General features: G+C 34.5%; 1 protein-coding gene across 6 annotated transcripts in view; it reads right to left on the reverse strand.

Annotated features, from left to right (window-relative positions):
• VWA3B (von Willebrand factor A domain containing 3B) overlaps nt 1–21149 on the reverse strand; it is a 226643-nt gene that overhangs the window by 67434 nt on the left and 138060 nt on the right. For all 6 annotated transcript variants that reach the window (XM_031959109.1, XM_031959108.1, XM_031959107.1 and 3 more), the window contains 3 exons: nt 18851–18911; nt 18559–18715; nt 2750–2868 (listed from right to left, as the gene is read on the reverse strand). In XM_031959109.1, coding sequence (XP_031814969.1) covers nt 2750–2868; nt 18559–18715; nt 18851–18911 — 337 coding nt within the window. The remainder of the gene's footprint in view (nt 1–2749; nt 2869–18558; nt 18716–18850; nt 18912–21149) is intronic.

Below are 21149 nucleotides of genomic sequence, written 5' to 3' on the forward strand. Positions count from 1 at the left end.
TTACCTTGGATCACTGAACCACTGAGAAGAACCAAGTCTTTCATAGTTGATCATTGCACAATCTTGCTGTTAACTATGTACACTGTAATCCTGGTCCTGCTTGTTTTGCTCAACATCAGTTTATGTAAATCTTTCCAAGCCTTTCTAAAATCAGCTTGTTCATCATTTTTATAGAATAATAAAAATCTGTTACCTTAATACACCACAACTTAATCAGCCATTCCCCAATTAATGAGCATCTACTCATTTTCCAATTCTTTGCTACCACAAAAAGAATTGCTATAAACATTTTTGGCACATATGGGTCCTTTTTTTTTTTCCTTTATGATTTCTTTGAGATACAGACCCAGTAATGGCATTGCTGGATCAAAGGGTATCCACAGTTTGATAGTCCTTTGGACATAGTTCCACATTGCTCTCCAGAATGGATAGATTATTTCATAACTCCACCAACAATGAATTAATGTCCTAGTTTTCTTACATCCTCTCCAAAATTTGTCATTATCTTTTCCTGTCATCTTAGCCAACCTGAAAGGTAAGAGGTAGTACCTCAGAGTTGTTTTAATTTGCATTTCTCTATTCAGTAGTTATTTAGAGCATTTTTTCATATGACTAGACCTGGCTTTAATTTCTTCATCTGAAAATTGTTCATATCCTTCGACCATTTATCAATTGGGGAAAGAGTTGTATTCTTATAATTTAACACAGAAATGAGAACTTTATCAGAAACACTGGCTATAAAAAATTTCCCAGCTTTGAATTTCCCTTGTAATCTTATTTGTGTTAGTTTTATTTGTGCAAAAACTTTTTCATTTAATCAAAGTTGTCCATTTTGCATTTCATAATATTCTCTAGTTCTTCTTTTGTACTTAAAACTCTTTTCAACCTAAAGTCACAGAATTTTAGAGTTGGCAAAGAGTTTTCTTTTATTTTACAGAAAAGAAAACTATAGATCATTTACTATTCAAAGGTCTCCCAGCTGGCTGCTAGAAGAACCAGGCTCTTGTCTCTCATAATCAAAGCTTTTTCTATTTAATAATTGTCTTCCACCTCTGTCTGTCTCCCTCAAAAGTCTCCAGAGATAATGATGTAATAGTACATATTTTTCTTCCTTTCTTTTCAAAACTAGAGAAAGACTTAACTATATAATGATTTTAAAATATTTTGAATTTTCTTGAAAAAATTGCTTTTTAACAAACATTGGTATTGTTTCATGTGTCATCCTTTTGTTCCTCTCGATTGTAAATTATTTGTTGATTCTAAACAGTATCTGGCTTAGTGCAATCATAACTTTTTAAAATAAATCTAGGTCTTCATTGCATCTTATTTTCAGAATAATCCTCTGAAGGCAATGGGAAGAGATAAAGAAACTGAGGCTCATTTGAGTTAACTGATGTGGCTATGGTCAAAGAGTTTCTTAGCTACAGAAGCATGAGAACTTGGAATATGTTTCTTAAGTAAAGGTTAAGTTTAGGAAGACTATCCATGTTTACACTCAGGGGCATAAAATTTCCTAAGTGCTGAAACTTTTGTGGTAACAAAAAAAAAAATAATGACAAAAAAATCTGGAAACACAATGAATCCCCATTGATAAATGGATAGCCAAACAAAATGTGATATATGAGTATAACAGAATATTATTATACCATAGAGTACTATGTCTAGCCAAGTTCCAACAAGGGTTTTACATTTTACTCTGACCATCTTGCTCTTTGTCATGCAAAGACAAATGGCATTCATATATTACTCTATATCTCTAATACCCAACTGCCTACCACTCTAGATATTTTCTTCTATAAATCATCATAAAATCAATACTGCTGCTGCTATTGAAGAGAAAGTCTCAGTCAACTCCCCAGTAGCTCCACTCACCATCCTTATGACTTTCTAAACCAAAATATCCTTTCCTGCTCATCACTAGAAAGTAATTGTTACGATTAGAATGAAGCTTTTGAGGGCAGGAATTGTCTCATTTTTGTATTTGTAACCCCAGGGCTTCATGTAAAGCTTGGTGAATAGTAATGGCTTAATAAATATTTTTAGTTCATTCATCATAAGAAATTTTAAGAATATGAGGAAATCAGAGAAATACAAGATGGGATATAAATGTAAGTTTTAATAAGCAGAGCCAGGAGAATTCGTCCACAAGAACCAAACAATATGTACATGAAAACAACTTAACTGGGATTTTTGTTGTTATTTTTGTTGTTGTTACAAGGAATATAGGAAAATAGTGTTATAAAAATAAAAATAATTAATCAAACCTTTAAAAATGATAATAATTGAATATTTGTAGAAAATAAATACTGAATGAGCCTCAACACTAGAAAAGAGTGTCTATTAAGACCAATCCTCTTGACTAGGTATTGACACTCATCTATTTCAAGAGGGAAAAACCTTCAATTATAGTTACCTTGGTTATCATTTCAATCACCTTCCTGCTAAAGAGACTTTAAAAAGAATATAACTGAGTACACATGCCCTTGAAATATTATCATTGTCCTCTTTATTGCTCATTGAATTTTAGATAAATGATGAAATTTATTCTAACTGGAAAAAAATTTTTTTTACCATGAGCTCATGGAAATACTAAACAGAGAACCTTTGTATCTCTAGAAAAGGGAAATAACGGTTTTTAGTGGGGCTAAGGATCCAACTCTTCTGGAGTGGAGAACTTTAAGGAAAAAGCTGTTTTACCTATAAAACTTGACTCCCTCATTCCCAGAGAGTAGACAACAGAAATACTCACCTTTCATAGGATTTCACAGCTTGTGTCACTTTGTGCCTATAGTTCTTGAAATTGATAGCATGAGGGTTAATTAAGATCATCTGCCCTGTGTCATTGCCCACTTCTTTCAATGTAAAAACCTACAATACAATACAAAAAAAAAGCTAAACATTATTTGGATGATGAACACGCATATCTTTCAAGCACAATGACTTGCAAATATAGGTATTTAATATGGTTGTTCAATTGAATGGAAAGGCAAGCGAAATTTGTTACTGGGGCCCCAGGTCTTCACAGTGTGTACTTCCTGCCTCATCCAGATTGACACACCCCTTCTAAAGAATTATTTCTTGTCTGAAAATAGATATTATTTTTCTTCAAAAACAAAACAAAATATGACAAAACAAATAACAATTTAAACATCAGCTAGATGAGTGCTGGACCTAGCATTTAAAAGACTCATCATACTGAGTTGAAATTTAGCCTCAGACATTTAGTAGTTGTGTAACTATGAGCAAGTCACTTAGACCTCTTTGCCTCAGTTTCCTCATCTGAAAAATGAACTGGAGAAGGAAATGGCAAACCATTCCAGTATCTTTGCCAAGAAAATACCAAATGAGGTCATGGAGAATTGGATGCCATTGAAAACCAATTGAGAAACAAATATTTATTTCAAACTTTTAAATTTGCTTTCCCTGAAGACTTAATAATTCTATATTCTGTTGATGTTTAACTGAAATATATATAAAGACCAACCAAGGTTAAAAGGAAGTCATCACATTGTTGGATAGCTGTAATTGTTTTCAAAGTTCTTTTTATATATAATGGGTATTTCATTAGGAAAAAAAGCAAAGGAAACTTGAGAGACAGCTTCTAGTCTTTATTCCACCACCAGTTTTATGACTCAGAGCAAAACATGTAAATTTTCTGAGTTTCAGTTCTCTAAAGAATCTCTATATCTCTTTTCATTCTAAAACTCTGATACTATGAAATTTGACATCATGTAATGCTAATCCTACTTCAGCTGCTGGGCAAACAACACACAATACATCTATTTCCTCGATCCTTTAAATGGCAGAAAAGAGCTATTCTTGTTTTCTCTTCTCTAGCTTTTTACTAGTAGATCTCATGAGTATTCCTGAGATGATATAATTTCCAAGTTCCTCATTGTCCAGATCATCTGTAGTGGCAGATTAAGACACTCTGTGTTCCCTTTACAAAAAGTTTTGGGAACCTTTCCTCTTCATTTATGCTATGAAATTATCACCAATCCTATCAAAAGTGAATTGGTTTTGTAGAGATGACACTGGATTTGGAATCAGGAGACTTAGGTTCAAATCCTAGCTTTACATAAAGGTAATCACTCAATTTCTCTGAACCTCAGTTTCCTTATTTGTAAATTTCAGTAATAATAGTTCCAATATTTCCCTTCAAGGAATTATTGTGAGGAAATTTTTTTTATATATAAATAGCAAATCATTGTAGAAATGAGAGTTGCTTTAACAATAAGAAGTTGCAAGTGGAATAGTTGTCTAACATTTACATTGTATTTAAATTTACAAACTGTGTGTGTGTATGAAATCTCATTTGATCTTCAAAACAACCTTATAAGATTGTTTACCCTACAGATAATAGCATAAGGGTTCTATCATTCCCATTTTAGAGGTGAAAAAAAGTGAGATTTAGGTAAGTTACATGAGTTACCCATGATGCCATAGCTAGTAAGAAAGAGGAACAATGCTTAAACCCAAGTCTCTCTTTTCTAAAGCTCTTTCTACTGTAATACACTGACTCTTATAGAGAGCTAATTCTTCAAAACAATAGTAAAAATTCACCATCATTCTCCAAAACAAGAAGCAAACTGGTAGAAATTCTCAAAAGAAAATTATTTCCAAAAAGAATTCTACTTAAAGAAATGACAAGTTTGGGTAGAATGAAAAGCTGAATGAAAAGAAACCGAGACAAAATATTTAAAAATGTAATTAAATACTAATAGAAAGATCTTCAACAAGACTAGAATTTTCTCAAAAAATAAAATAAAATAAAAAATGATTAATAAACACATTGAAAAAAGTGAAATGAGTAAAAATATGAGATTAAAGAACTGAAAATAACCAAGAAATCTCAGCTCAAGTTGTTGATAAATCTCAACAATGTAAACATATTCTGAAAAAATTAAACATACTTATTTGGAAACAATTATTTTATTAAAAGACCACAACTATGATTGTATAGGAAGGAAGTCATGGGTGAGAAATGATGAAAAAAGATCAACTAATCAAGAAAAGTTTCGGAGCATCCTAATACCAAAGTGTCCCAATAATTGATTGTTTTTGTTCACTGATCTCTGGTACTTGCCTGATTATAGATTTTGCTAATACAAGAGTAACTCTCTCATGAATATTAACAATATTGACATTCTCCTTCATTTTGAGACAGCCTCTGTAGCCCTCAGGCTTCTGGTACATATATGTACAATTATTGGAAATGCTGGACAGGCTCCTACATACAGTTGTCAGGACTATTGTTCTTCCTTTAAAGCATCCATAGCAGCCCACAGAATCACATAGAATCAAACACCACTCATCTGCATGCACTGAGATGAAGAGTGGACACAGATGTAATTCAGTCGCTTTTCCAACTGGAGAAACTGAGATTCACTTTTCCATGAACCTGTAGTTACTTGAGGATGTATCAAAGATGGTTTTTCAAACACAGGTCTTCATAACTCCAAGTCCAGCACTCCATCCATAATGCTAGACTGCCAGTTTCCCCCTACTATCAGATAATTACCTTGACTAATCATTCAAGCTCTCTTCTTTCCTCTTCACTTCACTACAAACATCCAGAGTTGGATTGGTATTGCCATTCCAAACACGCTTGGTTATCAGTAACAAAGCAACACATTGATGCTCCTTAAGCAGCCAGAAAATTTATAGACACACTAACAGCTGTGAGCAGCTGCCTGCCCCAGTCACCTTTTAACAGCTGTGCAACTTTCAACTTGGGTGACTCTAGTTTAACTCTGTCTTAGAGCCAAAGTCTCCAGCACAGCAAACTTGCTAATGCACCCAAAAAATTTATCATAGAGGCATAGTGTGGGCCTGAAAGGTCAGTTAGGCTCTTTTTTTGAGAGCTACAATGAGTTCATAGAGGCTGATATACTCTAACTTTTTATTGATAAAGAACCCTGAAGTCCAGCAACATCTGCTGGTTTTCAAATTTCAATGTGTCCCTGAGTTTCTCTCAGACCAGTTTGAATCTGCCCCCTTTTACTGCTGGTCTTCTGACTCCAAAGTCATGGCTCTTTCCAAAGCAAAATGTTGCCTCCTCAACTTTGCTACCAGGGCCATGTCATTTTCTCTTTGGACTGTTCCTTAGACCTCTTTTGGACAACAGGTCAGCTATTAGGTTACTTCTCTGGGAAGAAAGTTGCTGTCCTCTCCATCTCTCTTGTATGACCTGTGAAAGAAGGGCAATAGGAAAAAGGTTTCAGAGCAAACAATTGTGTCATGGATTGGCTGGAGCCAAGTTCATTGATGCATGGATGCTGCTGCAGTATGTTGAGTCAGGAAAAGTATCACAAATTCAAAACCATGGCCTTTAAGTTAGGAAATAAATTCATAGTAACACAGAAGAGGCTATGGAGATGCATCCCAAGGAGGGGAATAAACAAAACTTTAATCAATTCTGAGAGTTAGTGATGATTTGTCAAGAAATGAGTCTGTGGTTCATCCTTCCTTTTTGAAGAGGACTAATGACACATTATCAGGTGATATCTTGACTTGCTCATGAATTGGATTTAAGTTGAAGAATTGCACAAAGTTGTCAGCCTTACTCTTTTCCCTAGAGTCATCTAAGTCCAGTGGGAGGATATAAGTCAGGATGACTGGTAATGACCCAGGATGCAGTAGATGATGTTGGTATTTTTGTTGTCTGACCAAGCTCTAAGAACTCTATAGCATCTGCTTCAGCTGCTTCGATGGCCATTGGAACAAATTGTTCTCATCCGGGGATATCTTTACTTGCTTGGAGTAGATATATCCATAACTCACTGACAGAGTTTTAAGGCTCATCAATTACTCTCAATCTGGTTTGATCCATCTGCCAAAACAGTTTTACTGGACTGTGGCCACTGCACATGCTACATCTTCTTGAAGCCATAGGTGCGAGGTGTGTGAAGGCGAACACCAAAGGTGGATGAGCATCTCTCAAAGCACTCAACACCTCACAGGTGCTAGTCCCCCCTGAACATCCCATAATCCAAAGGGAAGGGACCAGAGGTGAGAAGATCAGAGAAAGTATTAAACTGGAAGTTTTCACTCAGCAGCCAAAATAGCATCTGGGAGAAACAGAAACTTTTGGGAGGGTTTCTGAGCACCTAAAACATCCCAGAGGCTTTTTATGATTCACTAAAAACTGCCCAATTTTTCTAGCCCACTCAATTTACATAGTTTTTACTTTGTTCACACTAATGAGCATCTGTTGGTGGGGACATCACCTGAACAGTTGTAAGAGAAATACCAAAATACTATAGTTGCAGTGTACTGTTCATATTAAGGCATATTTCATATACTAATCTTTAGATCAATAGACAGAGGAAGCTGAGCTAACAAGAGAAAAAAGATAGGCAAGTCAATGCAAACAATGTTTCTTGAATCATAGATTTGGAGCTGGAAGGAGCCTTAGAGGTCAAGAAATCCATCACTCTCAAATTATACATGAAGAAATTGGCCCCTAGGGAAGTTGAGTGACTTGAATGATCTGTGCTTTCTGTGATGGGATTCAAAGCCATGTTTTACCAACTACTAATATAGCACCCTATCCACAACAAAAAGTTTACCTCCATGGTATAGGTACACAAGACAACATTGTCTACCCTGCTGTTTCCTAGAATACAAAACCAGAGTTTCATAGCTGAAAAAGACCAGATTCATTGAATGTCATAGCTGAAAAGGACTTTAGAATGAAGAATATTACAACTAAAAAAAACTATGGACATTGAATGCTGGAGCTGGGAGGGACTTTATGACAACAAATAGCCAAAGCAGGGGAGATTCTTAGACACAGATGTTAGATCTTGAAAGGACCTTAGAACACAGAATAGTGGACAGGAAATGATTTTAAAACATACATTAGAGCTGGAAGGGACCTAGAAGAGATTTTAGATGAATCCTCTCATTTTTCAGGGAAGAAAACAATTTGTAGGACCAGTATTAATAACAATCCATTTTCTATCAATTCAATGCTATTTTTTTTATAGATAATGCTGATCCCTTTCACTTCTCTCACTTCTCATTTTTTCTTTCATTCATTTACAGAGCAAACATTTGCTAAGTATTACAATGTACTAGCTAGGTGATACAGTGGCTAGAGTGCCAGGCCTGAGATCAAGAAAATCAGAGTTTAAATCTTACCTCACACTTCAGTAGTTGTGCGCTCTTGGGCAAGTTACTTAACCCTATTTGCCTCAGTTTCCTCATCTGTAAAATGACCTGGAGAAGGAAATGGTAAAGTCTCCAGTATCTTTACCAAGAAAAGCTCAAATGGGATCACAAAAAATCAGATACAACTGAACAGCAAATAATATATTTAGATGCTAAAATGGATAGAACAGTGGGATTGGCATCTTCTGAGTTTAAATTTGACCTCAGACACTTACTAGCTATTATGACTCTGGCCAAGTCACTTCACTCTGTTTACCACAATTCTTCATCTGTACAGTGAGCTGGAGAAGGAAATGGCAGACTACTCTAGTAACTTTGCCAAGAAAACCCCAAATGGGGTCATGGAGAAAAGAACACAATGTATTAAGTATTTCAATGAGACAAGAGATAAATCATTCAGACACAGTCCTTTGAAGAGATTATAATCCAGTTAGGGGAGATCCTGAAGATCCTGAGATATTTGAAGAATATGCAAGAAAGATTTTTTCAAAGAAAGGATTTAAGAAACTGAGAAGCTGATAGAGGAATAATTCAAATGAAATGCTAAACTCCTTGACTCTTATCATCTCTTCATGGATGACTCATAAATCCACATGTCCAGATTACCTCTATCTTGACCGACTGAGGCAATTCCCTTAATAGATCTACAAAATGGATATCTTCAGTGTCTCAAACTCAATTAGCCCATTAAATTCTCCCCTAGATTTTCTCCCTTCCCTTTACCCCCAATAGGGTCACAAAGGGTCAAACAGGACTGAACAAAGCTGGTTAGGGGGAGGGGAGTTGTGAAGCTAATAAACTTCTCATTTATTTTTCTTTGAATAAAGTATTCAGAAATCTTAATAATTGATGGATGGTTGAATAGTGATGGTGATAGTGTTATGATATTTTTTGATGTGAATATTCTGAGGCATCAATTAATTTCTAATCAGCACTGACAAATACAACACCTTTGTTCTAATTTTATGGGCATCTTCCCTCTCTTCCCTAATATTAATGGATGTTGAATTCTAGCCTTATGCAGTATTTTGATATACAATTTTTACTACGCCATACAAAAGAATTTTAAAATAAAAAATGTTATAAATGACTATTCAAGATTGTTTAAATGTTCAAAATATTTGATTTTACTCTAGACAGAATTTGCCAATTCTATGTCTTTCAAATTTTTTAAAAAATCATCTTTCTTCTTGTTTTGCCACCTGATTGGTAAATACAAAGACAGCTGACAGCTGAATACCCTGAGAAGCAGCATTATGTGGTGAAGAAAGGACCAGCCTCTGGGTCAATAAGATCTGGGCTCTGATAGATATAGGCCATGTGACCCTGACCAAGCCACTTAAATTCTTGGTTCCCCACAAAACTTTCTCGTCTTTAAATTTTAATTGTATTTTATTTTTCCAAATACATGCAGATTTTATTTTCAAAATTCACCTTTATAAAACCTTGTGCTCCTAATTTTTCTCCCTCTTCTCCCCTTTCCTCCCTCTCCAAAAACAGCAAGCAATCCTATATAGATTAAACATGTACAATTATTTTAAACATATTTCCATATTCGTCATGCTGCACACACATACAAAATCAGGTCAAAAGGGAAAAAAAACACAAGCAGACAAACAATAAGAACAAAAAAAAGGTGAAAATATTATGCTTTGATCCACTTTCAGTCTCTGTAGTTCTCTCCCTAGATGCAAGAATCTCTCTCCATCATAAGTCTATTGGAAATGCTTTGAATCACCTCATTGTTGAAAAGAGCCAAGTCCATCATAGTTGATCATCACATAATCTTGTTACTGTGTACAATGTTTTCTTGGTTCTCTTTCCTTTACTATTATCATCAATTCATGCAAGTCTTTCCAGGTTTTTCTGAAATCAGTCTGCTTATCATTTCTTATAGAACAGTAATATTCCATTACATTCATATACAAATATATATATACACATTTATATATTAATATGTGAGTATATATATATATATATATATATATATATATATATATATATATTCAGCCATTCCCCAACTAAGGGGCATCCACTCAATTTCCAGTTCCTTGCCACTACAAAAAGGGCTGCTACAAACATTTTTGCAAACGTTTCCTCTTTTTTTGATTTCTTTGGGATAGACACCCAGTAGACACACTGCTGGATCAAAAGGTGTGCACAGTTTTATACCCTTTGGGCATAGTTCCAAATTGCTCTCCAGAACAGTTGGATCAATTCACAACTTCACCATCAGTGTCTCAGTCCCCTTTGCAGGAACTTTCTAAGGCTATATGTGACAGAGAATCTGATCTTCACTGGTAGGAGTTCCCTGAATGTGAAGATTCCTACACAAATGAAATCAGATGTGCTGATTTTAAAAAATGAAAATTTAATGGAGGGGCAGCTAAGAAATTTTGTCGACAATACTGATGACTTTGCAAATATTCCATTGCTCAGGATAATAACGGGAATTTAGTAGGTACTTAATAAATGTTTACTGATTGATATACTTACATTACTAACCACTTAAAACACAAACCTTCCATTAACTCAATTTACTCAAGAATCAAGGAAATCAGGGCAACAGAATTAGCATGTTGTTGCTAAATTGCATCTGAGTTTTCTTGATTCTGTATATCTTCACATGTGTTCCATGTGATGCATGGGGCTGTGTTGGCCATGATACTGGAATGGTTTGCCACTTCTTTCTCAGTAGATTAAAGGAATCAGAAGTTAAATGTCTTGCCCAGAGCTACACAGCGTAAGTGTCTGAAAGTGGATTTAAACTCAGATCTTTCAGAATCCAGACCTAGTGCTCTATCCACAGAGCCACCTAGCTGCCTCCTGAATTAGCAGGTAAAAGCAACTTAATATTCATAAATAATTATTAATTCTTAAATTATATAATTAAATTAATTATAAATTAATAAATGATACCATAGTGTCACATAAAAAAATAAGGCCATCAAAAAGACTTCACAATATCACAAATGTAATCCAGACTATTCTTTCTCCTTTATTCAGTTCTAAACCTACTTTACTGTCCAAATTTGCTAAAAAAAATACTAACAGACCAGCTTTATGAGCTGTAACTAACTTTATATCATGACCTGGACAATTGTAATTCTTCATCCACTCAGTTTTTCCTATGTAAATAGTCAGATCAAACTCTTTTGCATGATAATCACCACAATGCTCTGGGACTTGATGCAGTCAGCACACTTTCATCCACATAACCTAACTACTACTATTTAGAGAGTCTAAATTAAGCTTCTTGAGAACAAAAAGTTTCATTTTTGTCCTTTTATTCTTAATGTTCATCACAACACTTGGCAAACAGTAGGCATTTAATAAATGCTTATGCTTAACTCTGCCCTGGTCATGATGACAAAATTCCTCTGTTTAAACTTACTCTATAATTATGAATCGAGGGGTACTACAGTTTCTGAAGAACTAATGTTTTAGGTCACACTACTATAAAGAGGCATATAACAGGTATAAGTAAAACACAGCATATTATTAAAGAAGAATGTCATCAGACAAATGATATGAAAGATATTATGGGAAATGAAATTGGCTGGCTATATGTTGAGTGAGAGATAATTGGAGGACACAATGTCTCACACATAGTATTTACTTATTGAATTAGATTGGATTGTGTTCCATTAATATCAATTAAATGTCAAGATATCTAGAGAAAGATCCCTACTACATAGAAGGACAAATGTTCTTTGCTTTATTGCAAGTTGACTGATAAGGATATTCACATGCTTTTGGATTTGTTTGTTACTACCACAGAGAACAAAATGTTCATAACCAAAATATTTAAATCAAAGTCCTATATAGATACAGTGCTCATTAACTGCCAGTATTACTACAATAAGAAAATATTATCTTTTTATTTTGAAAATGCTAGAAATCATTCTTTTCACTGTGTCATGACTTTCTCACAAATTATTAAAATTAATGAGATTTTGTTCTAGCATTAAAGTTGTAGCAACTTTTCTCAAATAAGATAACATAAATGATGCTTTTCAAACCTTAAAGCACTATATAAATGCTAGCTATTAACATTTTACCTAAAGAAAAGTGTTCCTTCAAAAGAATGAGCAATTTGGAGTCTTTAATTATGTATTCATCTAATAACTGAGATATGTTTTATTCTAAATGTGACTGGGTGATGAATTAATCTGTTTGAAAGAGCTCAGGTGAAATTGTCTGGTCACTTGGAAACTAAAAATGCCAGTTAGAATCCTGTAATGAAGAGTTGCCATGGTAACCTCTCTGCTCACTTATTTCATTTCCAAGGTGATAGATTTGATGAGAGTCCAGCCAACACCGAAAACTCAACCAGCACCTTGTGTACAGAGGGAAAAAAGAGCCCATGCATAAGTCATGAATTAAACAATGAACTGGGAACAAAGCTAAATGCAGTTTTAAAAGTCGACCTATCCAGCCAGATGGGGAATAGTAAAATCTATGAATAAAGCCCCATTCAAATTATTAGCCTCTGGTCCTAAGCCTTTCTAACTCTATTATGATTTCTGCTCTTCCCCTTTCTTGGAAATATTAGCATCAACTACAAAGAGCCTAAATATACAATTGTAACCAAAAGTAGATTAATTCTCATTCTAAATTTTCCTTCCTCATTCCTTGCTCTAAAAGGGGCAGAAAAATAGCAAGTGTGAAGGTGCTTGAAAGGTAAAAATGCTATGTTAATTTAGGCAGTGGCTTTTATACCTCTACTGAAGTCCTATTCAGGTTCTTCATTCAGCAAAGGTGGTCTGGCTTCTCAAAGGCAATGCCAAGGAAACACAAGCTCTAGGAAGATGTATTTAACACCTGATTCCATATACATCATCTGAGAACTGACCTGGCCAAGTCCTTAAAGGCTCATCATCAGAAAGGAGGAAAGTGCCAATAGATGAATTTGGGGGCCCTGGGAACACATGAAGACTATCTCAACAAAAGCATGGAAGATTTGCAATCTCCCTTGGTGAAGGGATGAAATCGTGGATTTCAAAAGCTTCATTGAGAGAAAGGATTGTTTCATTCTTTGTAAGTGTATCTCCATTATACCCGTAGTGCTTGATACAAAGCAGGTGCTTAATAAATGATTTTTATTCATTGTAGAACTGATAAACATTATTGCTAGTTTTGTTCCTGTTAAAGGGACAGGATAAATTTATCAGCTCTCTCTTTCTCTATCTCTGTCTCTATCTTTCTGTTGGTCTGTCTCTACCTCTAGCTCTGTGACTGTCTCTCTCTCCCCATCTCTCTCCTCATTCTCTCTCTCTCTCTCTCTCTCTCTCTCTCTCTCTCTTTCTTTCTCTCCTCTCTCTCTTCCTCTGTCTTTTCTCTTTTCTTTTTCTCTTTTTTTTTCTTTCAGCAATTAATTAAGTACTGCTTTGGAGCTTCTGGAAATACTATCACTTCATTCCTTCCTACTTCTCAGACTCAGACTCTTGGGGAATGGTGGCTCATCAAGGTAAGCACAAAATAAACCATTTTCATAAGAATCTCTCAAATCCCTTGTGATTTTCCCTTTACTCAGGCAGAATGCTCACTGACTTCATTAAGCAGTTTGACCTGATCAGTTCTCAAATGAAATTATACATTTAGGTTAACCCGATTACTTTTACATCCTCTATTTTGAATTCTATTTCCAAAACCATTTTTGCTGACCAAAAAAACCCTTTCTGCTTCCTGAATTACACCAAAATAAAATGTGTTATTTTACACAATTATAATGTTTTCTTTTATGTACTCTGTCTCTATTTTGAATTCTATTTCCAAAACCATTGTGCTGACAAAAAAAAAACTTTCTGCTTCCTGAATTCCATCAAAATAAAATGTTGTGTTATTTTACACAATTATAATGTTTTCTTTTATGTATTGTCTGCTACTTCCAAGATGGCTCCAGATAACTTCTCAGTAATGGGCTCCCAGCACACCCCTCTTAAATCTTCACCCAGTTTTACTTCTTCTAGTGTGTTTTATCAAGTGTGATACCTTTCTACTTTCTTCAAAGGAAAGACTTTGGTGTTACCTGTGTGAGTTCTTTCCAGTGTCCCTCACCCCTTACTAATGGACAATACTTTCTGCATTTTATGAAAGGTATTTCTCAAATTAGTGCTCTAACCTCATCCTCTATACTCTCTGAACTATAATACTCTTTCAAAATGATGATTTTGAGGCACTGCAAGATCTTTCTGGTTCAAAGGATAATCAATGATTCTGGGATGAAATTGTAATTGTGTGTGTTTCATCTTATTCTCATGGTGTGTATTTCATCTTATTTTACCTTAATAGATTGATGATCTTATTCTTATGACACTTTCTTCATTTTATTCTAATTCTGATTTTTAAAAAATATATCTGGTTATCCATTCACTCAAATTCAAACACTAAAATTAATTAAATCTTTTCCTTACAATTATAACCAGGCTTCTGGCCCCATCATGTTCCTGGACTTGCTTTGAATTCTAAAAACCATTGAGAGGGGACATCCTTTGGATGAAGCAGCTCTCTCTCTCTCTCTCTCTCTCTCTCTGTCTCTGTCTCTGTCTCTCTGCCTCTGTTTCTGTCTCTATCTCTCTGTCTCTCTCTCTCTCTTTCTCTTTCTTTTTGTCTGTCTCTCTGCCTCTGTCTCTGTCTCTATCTCTCTCTCATTAATCTAGTCTTAACTTGTTCCAAGTCTGAGAGTTCATTTATTCTTGTGTATTTTCTGATGTATTATAATCCACAGAACTCCAATGTCTATTTCCTGTTTTGTTTCAATAAGTGAGTTTATTCACTGTTCACCATTTGTGAAAGTCTTTTGTAAAAATAGCACTTCATGACTATAAACCATCCTCTCAAGAACAATCAGGAAAGTAACTTGTATTCTGAGATCTTTAAACCCTCAGACCAGAGATATTTGAGGAATAGCACATAAATGTAATGCTAGTCTGATAGCTCTTTTAGGACCTGGAGTTGAGATTGCCCAATTGTCCCCAAAATTACCAGATCTTCCCCAAGTTATTGTGCTGGCAGAGAAAGCATTATCCCTGACTATCTTCCTAGTTTCCAGAGATATAAACCATACCTTAAGGATAATATTCATCCACCTTCAAGTTTAATCTATACAGAGTATTCCAAAAATTCTTATAGGCTATTAGAGGTTCATGTTCTTCCTCTGACACATACCAGCTGACCCAGTCACATAACCTCCCTAAAGCAGGTCAAGTACTTTGACCTGGATAACTCCCTAAGACTAAGTTGCAGAATAGTTACAGATCTCCATTTGGTATGAATGCCCTCATCAGAAGCTTCCTATGTTCCACTGAATTCCTAGGTCCAACTCTTCCCCTGGAGGAAAAAAATATTTCCCTAACTATTCTAGATAAGTGAGGAGTATCAGTATAAAAGTATTATAATTGGATTTAAATTTGTTTAATATATATTTATATTAACCATCAATGAGTATATTTAATATGTATTAAAATATTAAATAACAAGGATGTGGAAAACCTATTTCCAAAGTCTATATAATATAAATGAAATAACCTAAATAGGTTTTGGTTTTTTAAAGATGAAAATTAAAATATGTATTCAGACATGAATGTGGACAACAATGATATAATTATTTTATCTCATGAATACTTATTTTCCCTTTTTTGTGGTTTGTTTTGATGAGGCAATTGGGATCAAGTGACTTGCCCAGGATCACACAACTAATAAGTGCCAAGTGTCTGGTTTGAACTCAGAGCTTCCTGACTCCAGGGCCAGTGCACTATCCATTGTGCCACCTAACTGCCCCATGGATACTTATTTTCATCCAGTTCTGCCCCAATGTCAGGATCAGGGATGGATTATTTATTAATAAGAAGTGATTAAAGTTTCCCTTAACTTGTAACTCCCATCCCCTCTACCTCATTTCACTTTGATTTCTATCATTGATGTTTTTTTTAAGTCATTCTTTAAAACTTTTAAAAAATTTCATTGATTCTTTTGTTTTTCTATCACCTTCTCCACTCTCTCTTCAGAGAAACATCCCTTGTATAAATAAAAAAGAAAGATGAAAGGGAAAGAAAACCCCAACTGTTCCAAAAAACTAACAACACATTCACACTGGCCATCCACTTCTGCAAAGAGGGAAAGGAGGAGCATTTTCTCAACTTAATGAAGTCTCTTTAATGGGCATGTCTGGGATGGAAAGGATATAGCTGATAAATTTTAGATGCTATTAAAGTTCACTAGTTTCACAGAAATGATACTGAATGTGTTTTCCTTCAAATAAAACTGTTAAAGAATCTTAATGAAATGAATTCATAGCCTTCACAAGCCTTCCTAAAAGACACAAAGTGATTCCTTGGCTATCTCAAGTATTTTGGGTAGATGCTATGCTCAGTAGATAAAAAAAAAAAATAAATTCTGGGGTCACACATCTTTTGGAAGTAAATAGGATCATGCTATCAAAGAAACACTACCAAAGAAAAGAAGGCTCAGATGGAAGCAAAGAGGCCAAAGGGCAGGTAAGGGACAACCTATCTGTGCACACTGGGACTCCAATGCTAATCCATAATCTAGTGACTAGAAAGAGCAATGTGTAGAGTTTAGAGCAAGGGTGTGAGTCAGAAAGGCTGAATTCAAGTCCCTAGTCTTGGGCACACCATTTAACCTCTGGGGTTCATTTTCCTTGAATTATAAAATAGGGGAAGTTAGCTTAGATGATCTCTAAGCTTCTTTACATTTTACAACTAGAACCTAAAAATCTAAGATCATCAAATATTTCAATCAGCAATATAAATATTCCTCCAAACACACTGCAACACACTACAGGATCATTTTGTATATTTCCTCAAATATATCCAATCTTGAGCGGTTGTAAAGCAACATAGATGACAACTTTTGGCAACCTCTAGTATATTTGATTTTTTCTATGGCTTTCAAACCCCAATATGTTTTCAGTCTAATTCATTAGCTTTAGCAAAGGTAGAATAGGTAAATAAATGCAAGCATTTAAAAAAACAAAACAGGCTAGCACTTTGAAGGACAAGATCAGAATATAAAGTAGCCAGAGTAAATTAAGAATAATTATATAATAAGACTAAATCCAACCAAACAACAGACATTTATAAAGTACTTACTATCTTCCAGACATTGTGTTAAATATTAGCATACAATAAGAAAAATTCTTAATTTTTATTAAAATTATATTTTAATGGAGGAGACAATATATGTGTGTTGCTGTTCAGTTATTTTCAGTCTTGTTTGACTTTTCAGGATCCCATTTAGAGTTTTCTTGACAAAATACTAGAGGAGTGATTTGCTATTTGCTTCTCCAGCTTATTTTACAGATGAGGAAACTGAGGCAGAGTTAAGTGACTTGCCCAAGGTCATTAGCTAGTAAATGTCTGAGGTTGGATTTGAGCTCAAAAGATGAGTTTTCCTGACTCCAGACCTGGCATTCTATCCATTGGGACACCTGGATGCTCTATATATCAGTATAAATAGATAGGTATGGGACACAAAAAGAGTAAAGTACAAGGTAAACTTAGAGTATCGGGGGAAACCAGAAAAAGCTTCCTGAAGAAGGTGGGGCTTGAGCTGAGGAGAAGGAGGAGGAGGAAGAGGAGAAGAAGGAAGAGGAGGAGGAGGAAGAGGAGGAGGAGGACTTAAGAAAGGTGGCAAAAGACCATCAAAGATACTTTTAAAACTGCCCCCCAAAACACCCACCCAATACCTAAGAAAGTAAGATTAGAATAACTGGGAGATGGTGGGGGGGGGGCTAGTAATCTAATCACTGACAAGGACAAGAACAGTTGGTCTCAGAAAGCATTTCTTCATCTTCATCAGGGCAATAGAAGAAGAAATGGGATTATCTAGACCATCAAGCATTTTCATTAAGAAAGAATTTTAATTTTCCTACAATGAGTCACATCAAATGTCCAGATGAGTTACTGAAGGAAGCAATTAAAATTAATCTAGAGACCTTTTAAAAACCAAAAATTCTCATCTCTTTAGAGTGAGAAAAAGCAAGCAAATGAATGAAATAACCTTCAAGGGTCCTTTCCAATTCCATGATGTCATGCAGAAAATTTGCATCTATAGTGAAAAATCTGAATAGCTCCATACTACCACCCACTGGTAAATAGTCAAGAAGAGCCTATATCACTGAGATCCAATTTATATCCCCCTCAGATTTTTTTAAAGTCATTTTCATTGGCAATCTATTTTTTTCAGCATTTGCCATCAGGAATAAACATTTTCTAATGATGTAACATGTATTTTTTGTATAGAACACATACTTAGAAATTTTAATGTACTACATAATGTATGCAGAGAAATTGCAAAATCTTTCTGTAGAAGCAACACTACCAGTTTACACAGTATAAAATCTTGCCAAAAGAGTTTTACCGAATCATATACTTTAGAAACGACATGCTTGCCCAGAATTGGCACATATTTCGCACGATGTGGAATGGCTGTAGCGGATAAGGCATCCATTATGGTGAGTCGCTTAGCAACCAAGCCATTGTCCTTCAGCCAGTTTTCTGAAGTCATATCTAGAGAACTAAGAACACAGATTTTGGTGAGGTGCAGTGGAAGATTGTGGAGGGAGAGAGGGAGAGAGGGAAAAATTGCAATTCAGATTCACAAAAAAGGTGGAAAACAACTTGACATATATCAGTGAAACTAAAACACTTACTCTTGGCTTGTATCTTTACTCCTCATTTCTGATGTTTTTTCACTTATTGAAACAGTCTTTTCTGTGGAGAAAGAGTTGTAAATATACAAAGGTGTCTTGGGTTTTATACCAAATTATTGACTTCATTAATATTTCTCTATCTGTAATTATCAGTGACCACTTCCCTGCAATTTTACATCTTTATTTCTGATATCAATTCTTAAATAAGTCATATTCTTTTTCACTTAAAAAACCAAATACATTCTGAGGCATAATTTTAAATATTTTAGCCATATTTTGTTATATTACAGTCTTTGTTCATAGTTTCAGATTTAGAACCATCAGGAATCTTAGAATTCATGAACCTGAACTGCCTAATTTTTCAGATGAAGGAACTGAAAGGACTAGGAGGGTTTTGAAGTTGCTCAAGGTTGTACAGATATTACTGTGATGGCACTAGTAAAAAAAATTACATATTCATTCAAAAGCCTCTTTGAATTCTTTAAATATTCTTTAAAATTATGCCACAGAATGTGTTTGCTTTTTTAGCTGAAAAAGGATCTGACCTCTTTAAAAGTCAATATCAGAAATAAAGGTATAAAATTACAGGTAAGTGGTTTATATGAAAATGTAATTATTCGATTTAGATAACTAATAAACTTGAATTATACTTAGTGGTGATTGGAAAGTAGGGATTTTGAAATGATTCCATTAAACTCTGGTTTAGAAATCTCCATCTGATTGGAGGGCCAAGCAGGGAATTCCTCTCAGAACTAAGGTAAGATCTAGATCAATCCTTTCTTCATTTCCCACAAACCTATACTCATTTAAACTTCTTAAGTGCCTGGTACTTCCTTTGGTGCCCCGCCCCCCATCCTCCTTTTCAGCTCCTGTTAGATTGTAAACTCCTTGAAGTTAAGAAATGACTTTCTTTTTTGAGTTTATATCCCCAGCATAGTACCTTGTACATAGTGGACACGTAATAAATGTTTATGGACTAATTTAATTAACAAATTGTGAATCCCATTGAAGGAAATATCCATATCTTCATAATCCGGGGCCTTGAACATAATTCAAATATTTCATTCATTCATTCAGAATGATTATTGTGTGGTTTCATCCTGTTGGAGGAGAATGCACTGTGCAATCATAAATTTTTGAAGGCAAAAAAAAAAAAGGGAATAGAGTAATCTAGCAAGATAGACAGCCTACTATGTAGATGTGGAAGAGGAAAGCTATTACAGATGAGAGCAGTCTGCAACTAATTTTCTTAAAAAGTTATCTGGAAGCTTTGAAGTGCAGAAATCTTATACATACCCTGAAAAAGTTTTGATTCTGAGTGTAACAGATTTAAGAGTGAATTGAAAGAAGTATTTTGAGCAATCTGGAAATATTAAAATTACACTGGTTAACTACAGGGTTATTAAGTGAATAAAGTACTTAATTATAACTAGTTGTCTATAAAATCCTGCTATAATTATATACTATTTTTAAACTTAATGATTAGTATTATTGGCTAATATATACAACTAGCTTTTTATTAAAGAGACTTTTTAATTTTTAGAAACAAATTTAGAAGCATACTAATTTCTCATTAATTATGCCCAGACAATCCTGGCTATTCAGACCTAAGAAGAAATAACCAAGGCACTGCTCACCTAATTGCAAAAAAAGTATGACCATATATAATTTAATTTCATGAATTGGTTCTGGAAATATACACAGTATTCAGCAAATTTTTATTGCAAGTCAGTTAATTTCATAGAAACAATGCAACATTACAATTTTTAGCAACATTTTAGAACTTTACAATACACATTGATATTATTATTAATGATATTCATATAAAAATTAATTGGACTAAACATATATGATTTTATCTAAATCCAAGATTTAAGGGACTGCCCATATTTTGGAGAATGGCTAAACAAATGGAAGTTGATGAATATAATGACATATTCTTGCTCTATAAGAAATTATGAAATGGACAATTTCAGAGAAGTCTGGAAAGACCTATATGTACTGATATAAAGTAGAATGAGCAGAACCGGGATAAGTAGTTATACAATAACAACACTGCAATAAAATCAATTTTAAAGGTCATGACAGTTCTGATCAATGCAGTGATCAATTATGATTCCAAAGGACTGATAATGAAGCATATTTTCCATGTCTTAAGATAAAGGTAATGGACTCAAGTTTCAGAACAAGACATAATTTTTAAAAAAAAATCTCCATCATTGCCTATTGCCATTTTTTGTTAATTTTCAGGGTAGTGGTGAAATCTCAGAGTTAAGTTGATTTAATTAATACTTTCAGT

This window comes from Sarcophilus harrisii, chromosome 3 (genome assembly GCF_902635505.1).
Source record: "Sarcophilus harrisii chromosome 3, mSarHar1.11, whole genome shotgun sequence".
Lineage (NCBI taxonomy): Eukaryota > Metazoa > Chordata > Mammalia > Dasyuromorphia > Dasyuridae > Sarcophilus > Sarcophilus harrisii.